At 48.5% G+C, this 23,013-nt stretch overlaps 1 protein-coding gene across 1 annotated transcript; it reads left to right on the top strand.

The window, feature by feature from the left end:
• The first annotated feature begins 514 nt into the window (after positions 1–514).
• Positions 515–18,171, top strand: LOC148473837 (putative inactive cytochrome P450 2G1). The gene is made up of 3 exons (XM_088459398.1): positions 515–646; positions 15,225–15,366; positions 17,978–18,171. The coding sequence occupies exons 1-3, from the start codon at positions 515–517 to the stop codon at positions 18,169–18,171; spliced, it is 468 nt and encodes a 155-aa protein (XP_088315524.1).
• Positions 18,172–23,013: the final 4,842 nt, after the last annotated feature.

Raw genomic sequence — 23,013 nt, 5'->3', positions numbered from 1 at the left:
CAAGCTGGTATTAACCAATACTTCCATATTGTGGACATTTACTCACCTTGTGCGTCGTTTATGGTCATTCACACGCACAAAGCGTATGCGTGTCACCATTATTCACAGTGATTCCCTAAGATTAGGATTTAGTTTGTGTTGTTTGTTTATTGTGTTGTCAGGATATTAATTTGAATAAACTGTATGAAAATAAATGTTCTGTTTTATAGTCACATACACTACTCAGTACAAGCAGTGAGCTCCAGCAAAGTGAGTCCCATTTTCCTTGTGTTAGACCAATGTGGTATTTTTGGACTTTTGGGAGCACCGCCGACCTTGTTAATGAAATAAAGGACATTTGTAGGCCAATTATATGTCTACAGGTATGTTGGTTAACTAAATACATAATATTACTATACTCTAAGTTCCCGTGTGGAATCCTCACCCCTATTCTCTCTGTAATTTTCAGTTCATTCCAGGGAAAGTCCAGCAGGAGATTGACGAGGTGACCCAATCATTGCGCCCACCTGGCATCATGGACCTGGCACAGATGCCTTACACTAATGCCGTGGTCCACGAGATACAGAGAGTCTTAGACCTGGCACCGGTGGCTCATTACCACGCGCTGACCAAGGACACTCAGTTTCGAGGATATACGTTGCCTAAGGTATGGAATTACTATGTGCTCACACTTACACCGCCACATGCCAGCTGGCGGAACCCTATATGGTACCCAGCTATATCCATTTCCTGGGTGGTACCTTGCCACATACAGCCAGCGTTTATATGCACTGTAAGAAAGCTGTTATACTGTGTAAATGATAATGTGCCATTATGTGACACCCACAGTGACATCATAGAGGCCGATTAGATTAAAGGGATGAAGTTATCTGCAATGAGGTTCCGCTAATGGCCAATACTACATTATAACCTGCGGTAGCTCCCGCTTCACCCACGTGGCTTGGGAGACTCTGTGGTAGCCACGTGTAAGAGGTGGCTGGCCACCCATTTACAGAGGGCAAGTACATTCTATAATACCAGTCAGTGGCCAGCATAACTCCATGATGAGGTTAATAGAAGCAGGGGCTGGAGATGCCATAGCAGTGCCTCCATAACCAGGCACCCACTCCTACTTCTAGAGGCTCTGGGGAGCAGGGTCACTGTTGAGGATGCAGTGGCCATTTTCCTCTGCAGTATCTGCCACACAACACAGTACCTGTCTCCAAGGTAGACAACACCTGTCTCACATTCTGGCCGAGGTCTTTTATGAATGATGCTGTTGTGGGCTCCAGGGCCATGGGTCTGAATTCATTAGGGGTACAGAACACATGGCAGGCTGTTGGCAAGGCCTGGTGGGGTTTACTGGGAACAGTTAGGCCCCAGTAGGAACTAAGGGCCTCATTTATCAATGAGCTTTATCATTCACAATGACTGATAAAACGCGCTGCGTATGATAATGGTGCTCCGGCCAATCAGCTCCCAACTGTCATATTTCTAACAGAGGACGGCTGGGAGCTGATTGGCTGGAGCACCATTCTCATACGCCACAAGTTTTATCACTCGTTGTGAATGATAAAGCTCATTGATAAATGAGGCCCAGTGTTTGGCTGAAGGGGCCCCATATTGGAAATGAGTGCTGGGGAAATGTTTGCCTTATGCATCCACAGCCATTTTACAGCTGTATCACTCCTTCCATCTCCTTCTCTGTGCCCCTGTAAATCTAGAGATTTACTGGGCTGTCAAAAATTGGGTACTTAGAACCTCTTACCACACCCAGATTTACTAGCTGGCATGTGTTCGCTGGACAGCCATCTCAGGATTTCCCTGTTGCTGTGGTCCAGTGCGCCATGGGTGCCGCCATCTTTCCTGAGGTCAGCTGAGACTGTTACAGCCACTCACAGAGTCTCCATGCTGCACATGATATCAATGTCCAATCCTGTGTTAGAGCTTCCTATTTAAACCTTGCTCATTGCTAGTACAGTTAGTCTTATCCTGTAGGAGCTGCTGGTGTCAGAAGCAGTTCTCTGCTCCTGAGCTTCCTCCACCTGTTCCTGGTAAGCTCTGGTGTTATTCAGAGTGCTCCCCCTGTTGTTATCGATTCAGCCGGTGTTCAGCGATCTCCACTCTGCAGCAAGGAATCATCATCTGTTGTGATCAGTGCTCATCCCATACACCAGTGCTGCCTGCTACCTGCAGTATTATCTGCGCTTCCAGCTACAGTCTGCTATTCTATAGCCTCCTGCATGTAGCACCATCTGCTAATACCTGTGTACAGAGCTGATGCCACTGACCACTGACTGTCACCTGTTCTACAGCTGCCTCAGCAGACACATGTCCCTAGTGTGTTACAGACTGAATCGTTTTGTACCCATGGCACTCACGTGTTGTAGGCTACATTGGGTAGTATACTTGCTTTAACCCAGTTCCTGCTCTTTTCTCCTGTGTCTAGTTTTGGGTGATACTGAATGAGGAGAAGTATCATTTACCCTCCTAGTTTCATTCACTCCAGTATAAGCCAGTCTTGTCCTGTGACCCCAGTACAGAGAACAATACAATTCATGTTCCGATTGTGTTCTGTTATTGTCATGTGTCTTTTGTCAGCTTTTCTGTCCTGTCTAACACAGGAGCAAGTTCTAGAGAAGGATCACCTGCCCCACCTGCCATGTCCCAGTATATTGTTGATGTGTTGCACAGCCTTCCAGTTGGAGGCTTCAGTGTCCCCTACGATGGCATCTAATGGAGCCGAACCAGCCTGGGCCAGGGGGAAGGCTGCACGCTCTAATGCAGCTGGTCTCTAGTTTGCTGGTAGTTCACTGGGAATCATTTACCCAAATTGCTCCAGTTAGGACTTTGATGTAAATTCTAGTTCCCTGAGTTGGCTGGCCAGGAGCCTGTGGTTCCATGGTCGAAACTAAAGTGGAGTCATTCTAGGCCAGAGAAGCCTCATTTATATTAGTCTCTGTGCAAAGACTTTTGAATGTCCCGGCTACTTCACAAGCGTAAATGCCCACCAGTGCTTCAGGCGTGGGATAAGTCAGCATCTCGCACTTTATTCTATGAGGTTTGGACTGCTTTCATCTCAGGAAGACCATGGGTTGGTGAGGCCCAGATGTCATGGTTCGGGCCATTTGCTAGGCTGCGCTTCTCAATCCAAGTTACAGTAAAGTTTCTAGGGTCTTTTGTTTTACCTTCTCTAGTGCTCAAGGCATTGGCATGGCCGGACACTAGTTCCAACTCCTCTGCTGACTGGGCCAGTCATCCACTTCCTAGTGACTGTCCAAGGCATCTCTTATTTCAGTCTCTGGTTCCGCATGTCTTATATGATGGTGCAGATCGCAGGGTGGAGACTCTTAGGGCCTCATTCAGAGGCAGTCGGAGGATGCAAGCGATCGCTCAGAAACTGGGCGGCCACTTGCATCCTGACCGCCCGCCTCTGTTGCGGTCGTTAGGCTGTGGGTTAACACCCACAGCTCTAACGACCGCTCGGGGCTTACGACGAGACCCTAGGGTAGGGTCTCACTTGTCGTAAGCCCCGGAGAGCTTCTGGCTCTGTCAGAGCCGGAAGCTCTCCACTGACATCACTAGTGATGTCAGTGGGGCCTCCCCCAAATGGCAGGCGTTCCCATGGGAACGCCTCCGTTTGGGCTGCCACCCCCCCGGCCCGCCTTCCAAATGGGGCGAGCTGTCAATCAGCATCGACAGCTCGCCCCCTTTGGAAAGAGACCCGCTACGACCGGTGCTGTTGGTCGTAGCGGGTCTCCCTCGTGCGCATGCGCACTGGCAAAACATTGAGGCGGCCGTGCGGTCGTAGACCGTACGGCCGCCTCTGAATAAGGTCCTTAGTCCTTTTTTTTGTCACAGCTAAGGCATACCTTAGGCCTAGCATGTCTTCTGCGTGGTTGCTCAGATTGTGGACATATAGTTGGGTGTCCTCTCTGCGGGCTTACAGTCCAATTTACAACTTTCATGCTGGTCACCTCCATGGTGTTGGAAATATGTGTATACAGGTTGGATGATGTAGCAGAGTTACTGTGCCCACCAGCGGATGCCCTGAGTCTATGACCAGCCCAGTTGCTTAACCAGTGGAGTAATGTATTGATGTTACATGAGATACAGAACAGCCGTACTCTCTGTTATATGCAATGTTGGATGGAGCGGAGCTTGGGTGGAGCAGAGTGTCATGCAGCTCTCCAGCTGGTAAGTGTATGCAGGAACTGGGTTGTGGTGCAGAAAAACTGGAAAAAATGGATATCGCAGATAATCTCTCAGGTCCCAAGGAACAAAGATGGAAGACAGGCATCTCCCACTGTGCGGCGCTTCAACAAAGTGAACAGAATGGCACCGTACATAACGCAGCAGTAGCCTCAGCAGCCATCTTTGTAATGTACAAGCCTCACTGGAGGAATAATATGAAGTGTGCGCAGTAGCGCTCTCCAACTTCAACACATGCGTCATGTTCAGGGTCACAACTCACGGATAGTTAGAGGATCCTTTGCTTGTACTTTAGGATTGCCTAAGACCCAGTACTGTGGCGCGGAGTCTAACATGCCTGTGGTATTCACCAGGGACCCCCGCAAGGAGGTTTGGACTTAGCTGCGCATGATACGCAGGGCACAGGCTCCTGAGCAGGGCCAGATTAAGGGCATGGCGACAGGGGCGGTCGTCCTGGGGCCCCCACACACTGTCCCCGACCCCTGGCCACATGCCCGGAGAAAAGGTTGATCGCGACCTCACGTAGCTCCCGCCTGTAGATCGCGATCAACTTACGGTAAGTGGGAACGTTGGCCTCTGAATACTGATCGCTTCAGAGGCCAACGTTCCCAGTCATGACATCACCCGCGCACTGCAGAGGAGAGGAGCCTGCGCACCAGATCCAGCAAACAGCGGCAGCAGCAGTAGCAGTGACGGCGGGACTCGGGAGCTGTGACGGCGTGGAGCAAAGTCAGGTAAGTTTTTTTAACAGGGGTGTTGGCGCGGAGGTAGAGCTACTGGGGACACTGCTTTACGGGGCGCATCTACAGGGGACATTTAAGAAGAGGCACAACTACTGGGGCATTGCAGGGGGCACAAATACTGGGGGCATTGCAGGGGGCACAAATACTGGGGGCATTGCAGAGGGCACAAATACTGGGGGCATTGGAGGGGACACAAATACTGGGGGCATTGGAGGGAACACAAATACTGGGGGCATTGGAGGATAGGCACAAATACTTGGGGCATTGCAGAAGGGGCACAACAACAGGGGGCACTGCAGAAGGGGCACAACTACAGGGGGCATAGGACATCTGGCAGATAGACCGGCATGTGTATATGTGTATATATTAGGGGTGAGCGGGTTCGGATTTCTGAAATCCGAACCCCCCCGAGCCCCCCCGATCCGAGTCCGATCCGAGTCAGGCTCGACTTTTCCCGCCTGACTCGGATCTGAAATCGAGGCAAAACGTCATCTTCCCGCCTTCCGAGTCTCGCGGGTTTTGGATCCTATATAAGGTACACACGTCGGCGCCATTTTCTCACTCGGCTGTGGACAGTGAAGAGGGAGGGTGGGAGTTAGGGCTGTGTAGTGTAGTGTAGTGTAGTGCTGCTGTTGTCCACTACTTCAAAGTCCATAGGGGCTGGCTGTGTTGTGCTGTGCTGCTGTTGTTAATAGGGGCTGTGTCCACTACTTCAAAGTCCATAGGGGCTGGCTGGACTGTGTTGTGCAGTCAGTTCTCCATAGGGGCTGTGTCCACTCCAAAGTCCTGTGCAGTGTCCCAGTCCTAAAGGAGTGCTGTAGTGTTGTCCAGGGGGTGCTCTGTCCATCAGGGGTGCTCCCCCCAAGTGCTAAAAAAATAATATATTTTCTGTGTTTGTGAATTGTGTGCGCAGTAGCCGCACGTGCATCAACAAAGTAGTGCCAAGCGTGCGCCTGTGTCATAAGTAAAGGGCCGGCTGGCTTGACCGTTAAGGGTGCTGTAACCCCCGAAAGTACACTCCAGTCCAAACCAAAAAAAAAATTATTTTCTGTGTTTGTGAATTGTGTGCGCAGTAGCCGCACGTGCATCAACAAAGTAGTGCCAAGCGTGCGCCTGTGTCATAAGTAAAGGGCCGGCTGGCTTGACCGTTAAGGGTGCTGTAACCCCCGAAAGTACACTCCAGTCCAAACCAAAAAAAAAATTATTTTCTGTGTTTGTGAATTGTGTGCGCAGTAGCCGCACGTGCATCAACAAAGTAGTGCCAAGCGTGCGCCTGTGTCATAAGTAAAGGGCCGGCTGGCTTGACCGTTAAGGGTGCTGTAACCCCCGAAAGTACACTCCAGTCCAAACCAAAAAAAATATTATTTTCTGTGTTTGTGAATTGTGTGCGCAGTAGTCGCACGTGCATCAACAAAGTAGTGCCAAGCGTGCGCCTGTGTCATAAGTAAAGGGCCGGCTGGCTTGACCGTTAAAGGGTGCTGTAACCCCCAAAGTACACTCCAGTCCAAACCAAAAAAAAAATTATTTTCTGTGTTTGTGAATTGTGTGCGCAGTAGCCGCACGTGCATCAACAAAGTAGTGCCAAGCGTGCGCCTGTGTCATAAGTAAAGGGCCGGCTGGCTTGACCGTTAAGGGTGCTGTAACCCCCGAAAGTACACTCCAGTCCAAACCAAAAAAAAAATTATTTTCTGTGTTTGTGAATTGTGTGCGCAGTAGCCGCACGTGCATCAACAAAGTAGTGCCAAGCGTGCGCCTGTGTCATAAGTAAAGGGCCGGCTGGCTTGACCGTTAAAGGGTGCTGTAACCCCCGAAAGTACACTCCAGTCCTAACCAAAAAAAAATTATTTTCTGTGTTTGTGAATTGTGTGCGCAGTAGCCGCACGTGCATCAACAAAGTAGTGCCAAGAGTGCGCCTGTGTCATAAGTAAAGGGCCGGCTGGCTTGACCGTTAAGGGTGCTGTAACCCCCGAAAGTACACTCCAGTCCAAACCAAAAAAAAAATTATTTTCTGTGTTTGTGAATTGTGTGCGCAGTAGCCGCACGTGCATCAACAAAGTAGTGCCAAGCGTGCGCCTGTGTCATAAGTAAAGGGCCGGCTGGCTTGACCGTTAAGGGTGCTGTAACCCCCGAAAGTACACTCCAGTCCAAACCCAAAAAAAAATTATTTTCTGTGTTTGTGAATTGTGTGCGCAGTAGCCGCACGTGCATCAACAAAGTAGTGCCAAGCGTGCGCCTGTGTCATAAGTAAAGGGCCGGCTGGCTTGACCGTTAAGGGTGCTGTAACCCCCGAAAGTACACTCCAGTCCAAACCAAAAAAAAAATTATTTTCTGTGTTTGTGAATTGTGTGCGCAGTAGCCGCACGTGCATCAACAAAGTAGTGCCAAGCGTGCGCCTGTGTCATAAGTAAAGGGCCGGCTGGCTTGACCGTTAAAGGGTGCTGTAACCCCCAAAGTACACTCCAGTCCAAACCAAAAAAAAATTATTTTCTGTGTTTGTGAATTGTGTGCGCAGTAGCCGCACGTGCATCAACAAAGTAGTGCCAAGCGTGCGCCTGTGTCATAAGTAAAGGGCCGGCTGGCTTGACCGTTAAGGGTGCTGTAACCCCCGAAAGTACACTCCAGTCCAAACCAAAAAAAAAATTATTTTCTGTGTTTGTGAATTGTGTGCGCAGTAGCCACACGTGCATCAACAAAGTAGTGCCAAGCGTGCGCCTGTGTCATAAGTAAAGGGCCGGCTGGCTTGACCGTTAAGGGTGCTGTAACCCCCGAAAGTACACTCCAGTCCAAACCAAAAAAAAAATTATTTTCTGTGTTTGTGAATTGTGTGCGCAGTAGCCGCACGTGCATCAACAAAGTAGTGCCAAGCGTGCGCCTGTGTCATAAGTAAAGGGCCAGCTGGCTTGACCGTTAAGGGTGCTGTAACCCCCGAAAGTACACTCCAGTCCAAACCAAAAAAAAAATTATTTTCTGTGTTTGTGAATTGTGTGCGCAGTAGCCACACGTGCATCAACAAAGTAGTGCCAAGCGTGCGCCTGTGTCATAAGTAAAGGGCCGGCTGGCTTGACCGTTAAGGGTGCTGTAACCCCCGAAAGTACACTCCAGTCCAAACCAAAAAAAAAATTATTTTCTGTGTTCGTGAATTGTGTGCGCAGTAGCCGCACGTGCATCAACAAAGTAGTGCCAAGCGTGCGCCTGTGTCATAAGTAAAGGGCCGGCTGGCTTGACCGTTAAGGGTGCTGTAACCCCCGAAAGTACACTCCAGTCCAAACCAAAAAAAAAATTATTTTCTGTGTTTGTGAATTGTGTGCGCAGTAGCCACACGTGCATCAACAAAGTAGTGCCAAGCGTGCGCCTGTGTCATAAGTAAAGGGCCGGCTGGCTTGACCGTTAAAGGGTGCTGTAACCCCCGAAAGTACACTCCAGTCCAAACCAAAAAAAAATTATTTTCTGTGTTTGTGAATTGTGTGTGCAGTAGCCGCACGTGCATCAACAAAGTAGTGCCAAGAGTGCGCCTGTGTCATAAGTAAAGGGCCGGCTGGCTTGACCGTTAAAGGGTGCTGTAACCCCCGAAAGTACACTCCAGGCCAAACCAAAAAAAAATTATTTTCTGTGTTTGTGAATTGTGTGCGCAGTAGCCGCACGTGCATCAACAAAGTAGTGCCAAGAGTGCGCCTGTGTCATAAGTAAAGGGCCGGCTGGCTTGACCGTTAAAGGGTGCTGTAACCCACAAAGTACACTCCAGTCCAAACCAAAAAAAAAATTATTTTCTGTGTTTAGCCGCACGTATATATCAAATCGATATAACATAAATGGAGGACCAAACTTTCTCCGATAAAAATAAAATAGAGAAAGATCAAGAACCACTTCCTCCTAGTGCTGAAGCTGCTGCCACTAGTCATGACATAGACGATAACATGCCATCAACGTCGTCTGCCAAGGCCGATGCCCAATGTCATAGTAGAGGGCACATACAATCCCAAATGGCAAAGTTCAGGAAAATGACCTTGAAAAAGACATTTAAATCAGCTGAAGAGAAACGTAAACTTGCCAATATGCCATTTACGACACGGAGTGGCAAGGAACGGCTAAGGTCGATCCCTAGTATGTTCATGACTAGTGGTTCAGCTTCACATGACGATGGAAGCCCTCCTCCCACTAAAAAAATCAAAAGAGTTAAGCTGGCAAAAGCACAGCGAAGAACTGTGCTTTCTAAGAAGATATCACAAATCCCCAAGGAGAGTCCAAGTGTGGTGGTGGTTGCGATGCCTGACCTTCCCAGCACTGGACGGGAAGAGGTGGCTCTTTCCACCATTTGCACGCCCCCTGCAAGTGCTGAAAGGAGCACCCACAGTCCACTTGCTGATATGCAAATTGAAGATGTCACTGTTGAAGTACAACAGGATGAGGATACTGGTGTAGCTGGCGCTGAGGAGGAAGTTGGCGAGGAGGATTCTGATGGTGATGTGGTTTGTTTAAATCAGGCTCCGGGGGAGACAGTTGTTGTCCGTGGGATGAAAAAGCCCATCACGGTCATGCCTGGGCAGAAGACCAAACATTCCACCTCTTTGGTCTGGCAATATTTCTATCCAAATCCGGACAACAACTGTCTTGCCATATGTACCATATGTAAAGGTGAAATAAGTAGGGGTAGGGACGTCAACCACCTAGGAACATCCTCCCTTATACGGCACCTGCAGCGCGTTCATAAAAAGTTACTGTCAAGTTCAGAAACTTTGGCTAAGACCGTAAGCAGTCCAGGGACACCTAAATCCCGTTGTCCTGTTGTATCCAAGCGCCTGCAAACCACACCGTCAACTCCCTCCTCGTCAATTTCCTCCTTAGTCAGGATCGGAAGTAGTCCTGCAGGCCATGTCACTGGCATGACTGACTCTCCTATCCGGGATTCCTCTGGAGGATCCTGCATTGCTACGCCTACTGCTGCCGCTGCTGCTGTTGCTGCTGCTGGGAGTCGTTCATCATCCCAGAGAGGAAGTAGGAACACCACTACTTTTACTAAACAATTGACCCTCCAACAGTCCTTAGCGAGGAGGATGAAGTACGACAGCAGTCATCCTGAAGCAAAACGTATAACTGAGGCCTTGACTGCTATGTTGGTGTTAGACGTGCGTCCGGTATCCGCCATTAGTGCAGTGGGATTTAGACAATTGATGGAGGTAGTGTGTCCCCGGTTCCAAATCCCGTCTAGATTCCACTTCACTAGGCAGGCGATACCGAGACTGTACAGAAACGTCAGAAAAAGTGTCCTCAGTGTCCTGAAAAATGCCGTTGTACACAATGTCCACTTAACCACGGACATGTGGACAAGTGGAACAGGGCAGACTAAGGACTATATGACTGTGACAGCCCACTGGGTAGATGTATCACCTTACGCAGCAACAGCAGCAGCGTCACCAGTAGCAGCATCTCAGAAACGCCAGCTCGTTACAAGGCAGGCTACGCTGTGTATCACCGGTTTCAGTAAGAGGCACACCGCCGACAACCTCTTAGAGAAACTGAGGGAAATCATCGCCCAGTGGCTTACCCCACTTAGACTCTCCTGGGGATTTGTGATATCTGACAACGCCACCAATATTGTGCGGGCATTACATCTGGGCAAATTCCAGCACGTCCCATGTTTTGCTCACACAATAAACTTGGTGGTGCAGAATTTTCTGAAAAGCGACAGGGGCGTGCAGGAGACGCTTTGGGTGGCCCGAAAAATTTCTGGCCACTTTCGCCATTCAGCGACTGCGTGCCGAAGACTGGAGCGCCAGCAAACACTCTTGAACCTGCCCCGCCATCACCTGAAGCAAGAGGTTGTGACACGGTGGAACTCAACCCTCTATATGCTTCAGAGGATGGAGGAGCAGCAAAAGGCCATACAAGCCTATACATCCACCTATGACATAGGCAAAGGAGGGGGTATGCACCTGACTCAAGCGCAGTGGAGAATGATTTCCGTGTTGTGCAAGGTTCTCCAGCCCTTCGAACTTGCCACACGTGAAGTCAGTTCAGACACTGCCAGCTTGAGTCAGGTCATTCCCCTCATCAGGCTTTTGCAGAAGCAGCTGGAGAAAGTGAAGGAGGAGCTAAGACGGAGCGATTCCGCTCGGCATGTGGGACTTGTGGATGAAGCCCTTCATTCGCTTTGCCAGGATTCCAGGGTGGTCAATCTGTTGAAATCAGACCACTACATTTTGGCCACCGTGCTCGATCCTAGGTTTAAAGCCTATGTGGTGTCTCTCTTTCCGGCCGACACAAGCCTGCAGAGGTGCAAAGACCTGCTGGTGAACACACTGTCAGCTGAAGCGGAACGTGACACGTCAACAGCTCCTTCTTCATTTTCTCCTGCAACTGGGGCTGCCAGGAAAAAACTTAGGTATCCTAAGCAACCCGCTGGCGATGATGCAGGACAGGCAGGACCAAGTTTGGACATCTGGTCCGGACTGAAGGACCTGGCAACAATTTCTGACATGTCTACTGTCACTGCATATGATACTGTCACCATTGACAGAATGGTGGAGGATTACATCGGTGACAGCATCCAAGTAGGCATGGCAGACAGTCCATACCTGTACTGGCAGGAAAAAGAGGCAATTTGGAGGCCCCTGTACAAACTGGCTCTATTTTACCTGAGTTGCCCCCCCTCCAGTGTGTACTCCGAAAGAGTGTTTAGTGCAGCCGGGAACCTTGTCAGCGAAAGGCGTAGGAGGTTGCTTCCACAGAATGTGGAGAAGATGATGTTCATCAAAATGAATTATCAGCTCTTCCAGGGAGACCAGCCTCCAGAAGGTACAGAGGGACCTGTGGTGGTGGATTCAAGTGGGGACGAGTTAATACTTTGTGAGGATGAGGATGTACACACTGAAGAGGGTGAGGAATCGGTGGATGAGGAGGATGAGGATGACATCTTGCCTCCATAGAGCCAGTTTGTGCAGGGACACATTAATTGCCAGCTTGTTTTGTGGGGGCCCAAACGAACCAATCATTTCAGCCACAGTTGTGTGGCAGACCCTGGCGCTGAAATGATTGGTTTGTTAAAGTGTGCATGTCCTGTTTATACAACATAAGGGTGGGTGGGAGGGCCCAAGGACAATTCCATCTTGCACCTCTTTTTTTTCTTTGCATTATGTACAGTTTGGGGCCTAGTTTTTCAAACTGCCATCCTGTCTGCCACTGCAGTTTCACGCCTAGATGGGTCACGTGTTTGTGCCGCCCACTCGTGTCGCTTAGCATAGTCATCCAGCTACCTCGGTGCAACGTTTTGGACATAAAAACACTATTGTGAGGTGTGAGGTGTTCAGAATAGACTGGAAATGAGTGGAAATTAAGGTTATTGAGGTTAATAATAGCATAGGAGCAGAAAAACCTACAAATTCTGTGATTTTAGCTGTTTTTATGCTTTTTTAAAAAAAAATACAGATCCAAAACACAAAACCCAGAACCCAAAACACGGAAGGGTGGTTTTGGCAAAACCAATCCAGATCCAAAACACGAAGAAAGATCCAGATCCAAAACCAAAACACAAAACACGAAAAGTGGCCGGTGCACACCCCTAGTATATATATATATTTATATATTTTTTTAATATATATAACTTATTGATAGCGGCCCCCCACACGTTTGTTGCCCAGGGGCCCCCACAGACCTTAATCCGGCCTTGCCCCTGAGTGAAGGGCTGAGTGAATGGGCTTTGATTTCTGGTTGTGTGGAGGCATAATTAACGGTGTCTGTGATCCTTCATGTTGTACCATGTGGCTCATCCTGGGAGGCTGATATGGAATCTAAGAAGACTCTTAAATTGCTTTTGTTCTCAGGTGGGGTGTAATTTGGTCCAGTACTGGATATGATACATTTGCAGGCCCCAGGAGGCAACAGTTCCTCTTGGGTTGTTAATGCCCCTAGAGGCTAAGGGTTCCCAGCTTTCCGTCATTTCATAATTTGCTAAAGGTCAGTCCTGTGAGGTCATCCGTCCACCTCTGAAGAGTTAATTAGTGAGCAGACAGAAAGAAAAGGCTGCACCTCTCTTACACTAGAGAAATGTATTTTATTTTAACAAACCAATAAAGTGAGAGGAATAGGGCAGAAATAAAATAAGGAAAAAAGTTGTCCTGTACTTCTTAACCAACAGCATACAGCTCAAGGCACGGACTAGCATGGCCATCGCCGGAGGGCCGTAGCCTAAAGGGCACAGCCCTCCGCCATGCCTGAACTCACCATCAGCCAGCTGCAGCTCCGGATAGTCCCGCCCCCGCACTCCCGCTGGCATTATTGGGTATACACTCTCAGGGGGAGGGAAAGGGCACTGCAGGGCAGCACAGGATGGCGCTGGGCACAGTAAGCCTAGCGCCAGCCCTGTTAACCAATCTAGTAATCTGAGCGGGAAGTCCAGGAGCAGAGCGCTTGGTACCTGTGGAAGGGGTCATGTTTAATAGTATGGTAAATGGATGTCAGCATGCTAGTAACATCATGGCCAATACCATACATACCTAAACAGAACACAACAGTTTAATCACAAATACTTTATAAACATGATAAGAACACATTATTCCCAGTCATTTATACAGGGCACCATGCCAACTGGAGAGTGCCCCCAGTAGTGCCCCTGTAGTTCTGCCCCCTCCCTCCCACCCCCCCAGTACTTACCTGATCCATCGCGGCCGACATCCGTGCTGTCATTGCCGCTGGCGTCCTGACTGGATCTAACTAGATCCAGCAGGCTCGAACGCGCCGGCTCCTCAGTGCGCGGGTGATGTCATGACGTCACCCGCGCACTGCATTACTGGGAACGCTGGCCTCTGAAGTGATTCCTTAGTGGAGGCGTCCTTAGTCTCCGATTGCTTCAGAGGCCAGCTCTCACAGTTCAATGCTGGCACCCAGCAGGCTGTCAGCTAAGACAGCTGCCGGATACACAGCAGCGCACGGCGCCTCCGGACAGCTGCGGCACCTGGAGCTTGCGCTCCATTGGAGCTGCCCTCCCTACGCCCCTGCTGTCAGGGCAGGAACCATACTGGTAATAAGGACAATGATCCCAGTCCCTATTTATGTGAGAAACATGGTGGCGGCTGGTTGCGGTGACAGTAACCCCTCGTTCCATCACCACGGTAAATAAGAGACAGGAAGTTACTGGGAACATTAGAATATTGATGCTGAAGCGTGATAGGCTGCATTCTCCGGGATCTAAGCCCAGCCCACAATATGACGTCCTACGTGGTGTATAAACAGCAGGTGCTCCCTGATCTTACCGGCTGCTGATTCAGGGCCTGGTCCAGCACGGATCGCAAGATTGCAAACGCACGGAGACGGCTGATTGTTTCACACTGCACATGCATCTGCGTCGCAGTGCGCGAACCCTTCGCAGTGAGCACTCTCCGTCATCGTACAGTGATTGACAGGAAGTGACAGTTCGGGGGTGTGACCAGGGGGTGGTCAGTGAAACGCAGGCGTCGGGGGTGTGACAGCGGGGTGGTCAGTGAAACGCAGGCGTCAGGGGTGTGACAATTGGGTGGGCAGTGAAACGCAGGCGTGTCAGTGCGTTGGGACGCTATTACAGGGGTGTGGATAAATGAGTCCCTGCGACGGCACACGCAGCCTGAGCTGTATCTCGGGAAGTTTAGCAGTTTGTGAGTGAGGTCAGGTCAATGACAGCTGTGCGTATGGCTCCGATGGTTCTCGATTGTACCGATGTTTTCGCTGTCTTGCTAGCTATTGCAGATGTGAGTAAAGGGAAGGAGGCGGCTTTATGTCGTGCTGGGCGTCTGCATCTTGTGCTGCGGCAGCATTGGGATCGCATTCATTTGCACGATTTTGCAGCGGCAGGGTGCGTGTGTGCGCAGTCTTGCGATCCGTGCTGAATCAGCCCTCAGTGCATTGACCCCCAGGGATCTGTATAGTCTGGCACTTGCTCTGTGGTGACCTCTAGTGGTCATGTGAGTACAGCGCTGAAATAATAGTCAGATACATTGTATCACTGTGTGGTCCATACGCTGTATATCAGCAGCACATGGCTAACTACACTGTGTCTTGATAAAAGCGTAATAATGACATGATACATTGTATGTCTGTTCCTCTCCATGGTGTATGTGCAGCACACGATCGGATACATGCAGGAGTTGCTGTTACATGGCAGTCTGCTGCACATCATGTATGACAATGTCCATTTCCTGGTCAATAAGTTATATTTTTGATTGCATGCAATAAACCCTTTAATCTACTTTACCCCAATAATTTACTTAAAAAAATATTTATGTTCAATGCATTATGTCATTGGGTCTTTCCACTTTTATATAGGGAACAATAGTGACCCCATTCCTGTCATCAGTGCTCTCTGACCCCTCCCAGTGGGAGACCCCTGAAGTGTTCAACCCGGGGCATTTCCTAGATGACAAGGGTCAGTTTTGGGCAAAACCAGCATTTATGGCGTTTTCAGCAGGTGAGACTTATGTAACTTATTCTGGTGCCCTTGTACCTAATATTAGTAATATTATGTGACTGTAAGAATTGGGGGAGATAGGAGCTGTGCAAGTGCTGTAATACACGATATATTATATACTGATAACACAGCATCTCAAACTAAGTCCTCAGGACCAGAAATCTATTAAAATGTGTCAGTGAGTAATGATTACACCTGTGCACCTGCTGGGTGACCTGGGAAATGTGTCAGTGAGTAATGACTACACCTGTGCACCTGCTGGGTGACCTGGGAAATGTGTCAGTGAGTAATGAATACACCTGTGCACCTGCTGGGTGACCTGGGAAATGTGTCAGTGAGTAATTATTACACCTGTGCACCTGCTGGGTGACCTGGGAAATGTGCCAGTGAATAATGACTGCACCTGTGCTCCTGCTGGGTGACCTGGGAAATGTGTCAGTGAGTAATGATTACACCTGTACTCCTGCTGGGTGACCTGGGAAATGTGCCAGTGAGTAATGAATACACCTGTACAGATGCTGGGTGACCTGGAAAATGTGTCAGTGAGTAATGATTACACCTGTGCTCCTGCTGGGTGACCTGGGAAATGTGCCAGTGAGTAATGAATACACCTGTGCTCCTGCTGGGTGACCTGGGAAATGTGTCAGTGAGTAATGACTACACCTGTGCACCTGCTGGGTGACTTGGGAAATGTGCCAGTGAGTAATGACTACACCTGTGCACCTGCTGGGTGACCTGGGAAATGTGTCAGTGAGTAATGACTACACCTGTGCACCTGCTGGGTGACCTGGGAAATGTGCCAGTGAGTAATGAATACACCTGTGCACCTGCAGGGTGACCTGGAAAATATGTCAGAGAGTAATGAATACACCTGTGCACCTGCTGGGTGACCTGGGAAAAGTGTCAGTGATTAATGACTACACCTGTGCAGCTGCTGGGTGACCTGGGAAATGTGTCAGTGAGTAATGACTACACCTGTGCACCTGCTGGGTGACCTGGGAAATGTGTCAGTGATTAATGAATACACCTGTGCACCTGCTGGGTGACCTGGGAAATGTGTCAGTGAGTAATGAATACACCTGTGCACCTGCTGGGTGACATGGGAAATGTGTCAGTGAGTAATGAATACACCTGTTCACCTGCTGGGTGACCTGGAAAATGTGTCAGTGAGTAATGATTACACCTGTGCACCTGCTGGGTGACCTGGGAAAAGTGTCAGTGATTAATGACTACACCTGTGCAGCTGCTGGGTGACCTGGGAAATGTGTCAGTGAGTAATGACTACACCTGTGCACCTGCTGGGTGACCTGGGAAATGTGTCAGTGATTAATGAATACACCTGTGCACCTGCTGGGTGACCTGGGAAATGTGTCAGTGAGTAATGAATACACCTGTGCACCTGCTGGGTGACATGGGAAATGTGTCAGTGAGTAATGAATACACCTGTGCACCTGCTGGGTGACCTGGAAAATGTGTCAGTGAGTAATGATTACACCTGTGCACCTGCTGGGTGACATGGGAAATGTGTCAGTGAGTAATGAATACACCTGTTCACCTGCTGGGTGACCTGGAAAATGTGTCAGTGAGTAATGAATACACCTGTGCACCTGCTGGGTGACCTGGGAAATGTGTCAGTGAGTAATGAATACACCTGTTCACCTGCTGGGTGACCTGGGAAATGTGTCAGTGAGTAATGAATACACCTGTGCACCTGCTGGGTGACATGGGAAATGTGTCAGTGAGTAATGAATACACCTGTGCACCTGCTGGGTGACATGGGAAATGTGTCAGTGAGTAATGAATACACCAGTGCACCTGCTGGGTGACCTGGGAAATGTGTCAGTGATTAATGAATACACCTGTGCACCTACTGAGTGACCTGGAAAATGTGTCAGTGAGTAATGAGTACACCTGTGCACCTACTGGGTGACCTGGAAAATGTGTCAGTGAGTAATGATTACACCTGTGCACCTACTGGGTGACCTGGAAAATGTGTCAGTGAGTAATGATTACACCTGTGCACCTACTGGGTGACCTGGAAAATGTGTCAGTGAGTAATGATTACACCTGTGCACCTACTGGGTGACCTGGGAAATGTGTCAGTGAGTAATGAATACACCTGTGCACCTGCTGGGTGACCTGGGAAATGTGTCAGTGAGTAATGAATACACCTGTGCACCTACTGGGTGACCTGGAAAATGTGTCAGTGAGTAATGATTACACCTGTGCACCTACTGGGTGACCTGGGAAATGTGTCAGTGAGTAATGACTACACCTGTGCACCTGCTGGGTGACCTGGAAAATGTGTCAGTGAGTAATGATTACACCTGTGCACCTGCTGGGTGACCTGGGAAATGTGTCAGTGCATAATGACTACACCTGTGCGCCTGCTGGGTGACCTGGGAAATGTGTCAGTGAGTAATGACTACACCTGTGCACCTGCTGGGTGACCTGGGAAATGTGTCAGTGAGTAATGACTACACCTGTGCACCTGCTGAGTGACATGGAAAATGTGACCCATGTGTGAGGGCCAAGTTTGAGAACCCCTGATCTTACATTCTCCGCTGATACTCTCCCCTAGCACTGTATAACCTTCTTCCATCTCTGTTAGGGAAACGTATCTGTGCTGGAGAAAACCTGGCTCGCATGGAAATTTTCCTGCTTTTCTGTGCCCTGCTCCAGAAATTCACCTTCTCTCTGCCCCCTGGGACCCAGCGCCAGGACTGTAAGACCCTGAAACAGAACAAGATGACAAACCTGTTTTTCTCCCAGCTCTGCGCTACTCCTCGCTCCCTGGCATCCTAGGGACTGTCCTCTATGGTTTGCTCAAAGAGCGACCACTCCATGGAGACAAGGTATGTGATGTTACTTGGGTGGCCAAAAGGGGCTTTTTGGAATGCTGTTTTTTTAGTAAACACTTCATTATACTCTAAAATTAATTAATTGAGTTAAATACAGATTGGTCTTTAAAAAGTTTCAGATGATTATTTCTGTTATATTTACAAATTATATATTACTGCTGTTTATGTGTGATTGCTGCTGCTGTGAGGTTGCTGCTGCTGTGTGGTTGCTGCTGCTGTTGATGTGTGACTTCTGCCGCTGATGTGTGAATGCTGATGTGTGATTGCTGATGATGATGATGTGTGATTGCTGCTGCTGCTGATGTGTGATTGCTGCTGATGTGTGATTGCTGCTCATGATGATGTGTGATTGCTGCTGCTGATGTGTGATTGCTGCTGTTTATGTGTGATTGCTGCTCTTGATGTGTGATTGCTGCTGCTGCTGTGTGGTTGCTGTTGATGTGTGACTGCTGCCACTGATGTGTGAATGCTGATGTGTGATTGCTGATGATGATGATGTGTGATTGCTGCTGCTGCTGATGTGTGATTGCTGCTGCTGCTGCTGCTGCTGATGTGTGATTGCTGATGATGATGTGTGATTGCTGATGATGATGTGTGATTGCTGCTGCTGTTGATGTGTTACTGCTGATGTGTGATTGCTGCTCATGATGATGTGTGATTGCTGCTGCTGATGTGTGATTGCTGCTGTTTATGTGTGATTGCTGCTCTTGATGTGTGATTGCTGCTGCTGCTGTGTGGTTGCTGCTGCTGTTGATGTGTGACTGCTGCCGCTGATGTGTGAATGCTGATGCGTGATTGCTGCTGCTGCTGATGTGTGATTGCTGCTGATGATGATGTGTGATTGCTGCTGCTGCTGATGTGTGATTGCTGCTGCTGCTGATGTGTGATTGCTGCTGCTGCTGATGTGTGATTGCTGCTGTTTATGTGTGATTGCTGCTCTTGATGTGTGATTGCTGATGATGATGTGTGATTGCTGCTGCTGCTGATGTGTAATTGCAGCTGCTGCTGATGATGTGTGATTGCTGCTGCTGATGTGTGATTGCTGCTGATGATGATGTGTGATTGCTGCTGCTGATGTGTGATTGCTGCTGATGATTATGTGTGATTGCTGCTGTTGATGTGTGATTGCTGCTGCTGTTGATGTGTGATTGCTGCTCTTGATGTGTGATTGCTGCTGCTGTTGATGTGTGATTGCTGCTGTTGATGTGTTACTGCTGCTGTTGATGTGTGATTGCTGCTGTTGATGTGTGATTGTTGCTGTTGATGTGTGATTGGTACTGTTGATGTGTGATTGCTGCTGCTGTTTATTTGTGATTGCTGCTGTTGATGTGTGATTGCTGCTGCTGTTGATGTGTGATTGCTACTGTTGATGTGTTACTGCTGCTGTTGATGTGTGATTTTTGCTGTTGATATGTGATTGGTGCTGTTGATGTGTGTTTGGTGCTGTTGATGTGTGATTGCTGATGATGATGTGTGATTGCTGATGATGATGTGTGATTGCTGCTGCTGCTGATGTGTGATTGCTGCTGTTGATGTGTGATTGCTGCTGTTGATGTGTTACTGCTGCTGTTGATGTGTGATTGCTGCTGTTGATGTGTTACTGCTGATGTGTGATTGCTGCTCATGATGATGTGTGATTGCTGCTGCTGATGTGTGATTGCTGCTGTTTATGTGTGATTGCTGCTCTTGATGTGTGATTGCTGCTGCTGCTGTGTGGTTGCTGCTGCTGTTGATGTGTGACTGCTGCCGCTGATGTGTGAATGCTGATGCGTGATTGCTGCTGCTGATGTGTGATTGCTGCTGCTGTTGATGTGTGATTGCTGCTCTTGATGTGTGATTGCTGCTGTTGATGTGTGATTGCTGCTGTTGATGTGTTACTGCTGCTGTTGATGTGTGATTGCTGCTGCTGCTGTTTATTTGTGATTGCTGCTGTTGATGTGTGATTGCTGCTGCTGTTGATGTGTGATTGCTGCTCTTGATGTGTGATTGCTGCTGTTGATGTGTGATTTCTGCTGTTGATGTGTTACTGCTGCTGTTGATGTGTGATTGGTACTGTTGATGTGTGATTGCTGCTGCTGTTGATGTGTGATTGCTGCTGTTGATGTGTTACTGCTGCTGTTGATGTGTGATTGCTGCTGCTGCTGTTTATTTGTGATTGCTGCTGTTGATGTGTGATTTCTGCTGCTGTTGATGTGTGATTGCTACTGTTGATGTGTTACTGCTGCTGTTGATGTGTGATTTTTGCTGTTGATGTGTGATTGCTGCTGTTGATGTGTGTTTGGTGCTGTTGATGTGTGATTGCTGATGATGATGTGTGATTGCTGATGATGATGTGTGATTGCTGCTGCTGCTGATGTGTGATTGCTGCTGCTGATGTGTGATTGCTGCTGCTGATGTGTGTTTGCTGATGATGATGATGTGTGACTGCTGCTGCTGATGTGTGATTGCTGCTGTTTATGTGTGATTGCTGCTCTTGATGTGTGATTGCTGCTGCTGTTGATGTGTTACTGCTGCTGTTGATGTGTGATTGCTGCTGATGATTATGTGTGATTGCTGCTGCTGATGTGTGATTGCTGCTGTTTATGTGTGATTGCTGCTCTTGATGTATGATTTCTGCTGCTGTTGATGTGTGATTGCTGCTGTTGATGTGTTACTGCTGCTGTTGATGTGTGATTGTTGCTGTTGATGTGTGATTGGTGCTGTTGATGTGTGATTACTGCTGCTGTTGATGTGTGATTGGTGCTGTTGATGTGTTACTGCTGCTGTTGATGTGTGATTGCTGCTGTTGATGTGTTACTGCTGCTGTTGATGTGTGATTGTTGCTGTTGATGTGTGAGTGGTACTGTTCATGTGTGATTGCTGCTGCTGCTATTTATTTGTGATTGCTGCTCTTGATGTGTGATTGCTGCTGCTGTTGATGTGTGATTGCTGCTGTTGATGTGTGATTGGTGCTGTTGATGCGTGATTGCTGCTGCTGCTGCTGATGTGTGATTGCTGCTGCTGATGTGTGATTGCTGCTGATGTGTGATTGCTGCTGATGATTATGTGTGATTGCTGTTGCTGATGTGTGATTGCTGCTGTTTATGTGTGATTGCAGCTCTTGATGTGTGATTGCTGCTGCTGTTGATGTGTGATTGCTGCTGTTGATGTGTTACTGCTGCTGTTGATGTGTGATTGTTGCTGTTGATGTGTGATTGGTACTGTTGATGTGTGATTGCTGCTGCTGCTGTTTATTTGTGATTGCTGCTCTTGATGTGTGATTGCTGCTGCTGTTGATGTGTGATTGCTGCTGTTGATGTGTTACTGCTGCTGTTGATGTGTGATTGGTGCTGTTGATGTGTGATTGCTGCTGCTGTTTATTTGTGATTGCTGCTCTTGATGTGTGTTTGTTGCTGCTGTTGATGTGTGATTGTTGCTGTTGATGTGTGATTGGTGCTGTTGATGTGTGATTGCTGCTGTTGATGTGTGATTGGTGCTGTTGATGTGTGATTGGTGCTGTTGATGTGTGATTGCTGCTGTTCATGTGTGATTGTTACTGTTGATGTGTGATTGCTGCTGTTGATGTGTTACTGCTGCTGTTGATGGGTGATTGCTGCTGTTGATGTGTGATTGCTGCTGCTGCTGTTGATGTGTGATTGCTGCTGTTGATGTGTGATTGCTGCTGCTGCTGCTGTTGATGTGTGATTGCTGCTGTTGATGTGTGATTGCTGCTGCTGCTGTTGATGTGTGATTGCTGCTGTTGATGTGTTACTGCTGCTGTTGATGTGTGATTGTTACTGTTGATGTGTTACTGCTGCTGTTGATGTGTGTTTGCTGCTGTTGATGTGTGATTGCTGCTGTTGATGTGTGTTTGCTGCTGTTGATGTGTTACTGCTGCTGTTGATGTGTGATTGCTGCTGTTGATGTGTTACTGCTGATGTGTGATTGCTGCTCATGATGATGTGTGATTGCTGCTGCTGATGTGTGATTGCTGCTGTTTATGTGTGATTGCTGCTCTTGATGTGTGATTGCTGCTGCTGCTGTGTGGTTGCTGCTGCTGTTGATGTGTGACTGCTGCCGCTGATGTGTGAATGCTGATGCGTGATTGCTGCTGCTGCTGATGTGTGATTGCTGCTGATGATGATGTGTGATTGCTGCTGCTGCTGATGTGTGATTGCTGCTGCTGCTGATGTGTGATTGCTGCTGCTGCTGATGTGTGATTGCTGCTGCTGCTGATGTGTGATTGCTGCTGTTTATGTGTGATTGCTGCTCTTGATGTGTGATTGCTGATGATGATGTGTGATTGCTGCTGCTGCTGATGTGTGATTGCTGCTTCTGCTGCTGCTGATGTGTGATTGCTGCTGCTGATGTGTGATTGCTGCTGATGATGATGTGTGATTGCTGCATGCTGATGTGTGATTGCTGCTGATGATTATGTGTGATTGCTGCTGTTGATGTGTGATTGCTGCTGCTGTTGATGTGTGATTGCTGCTCTTGATGTGTGATTGCTGCTGTTGATGTGTGATTGCTGCTGTTGATGTGTTACTGCTGCTGTTGATGTGTGATTGCTGCTGCTGCTGTTTATTTGTGATTGCTGCTGTTGATGTGTGATTGCTGCTGCTGTTGATGTGTGATTGCTGCTCTTGATGTGTGATTGCTGCTGTTGATGTGTGATTTCTGCTGTTGATGTGTTACTGCTGCTGTTGATGTGTGATTGGTACTGTTGATGTGTGATTGCTGCTGCTGTTGATGTGTGATTGCTGCTGTTGATGTGTTACTGCTGCTGTTGATGTGTGATTGCTGCTGC

The sequence above is a fragment of the Taudactylus pleione genome, unplaced genomic scaffold (genome assembly GCF_031769625.1).
Source record: "Taudactylus pleione unplaced genomic scaffold, aTauple2 ptg000907l, whole genome shotgun sequence".
Taxonomy (NCBI): Eukaryota; Metazoa; Chordata; class Amphibia; order Anura; family Myobatrachidae; genus Taudactylus; species Taudactylus pleione.
Note: the sequence above shows the minus strand (reverse complement) of the source record. Positions and strands in the feature narration are given on the sequence as shown.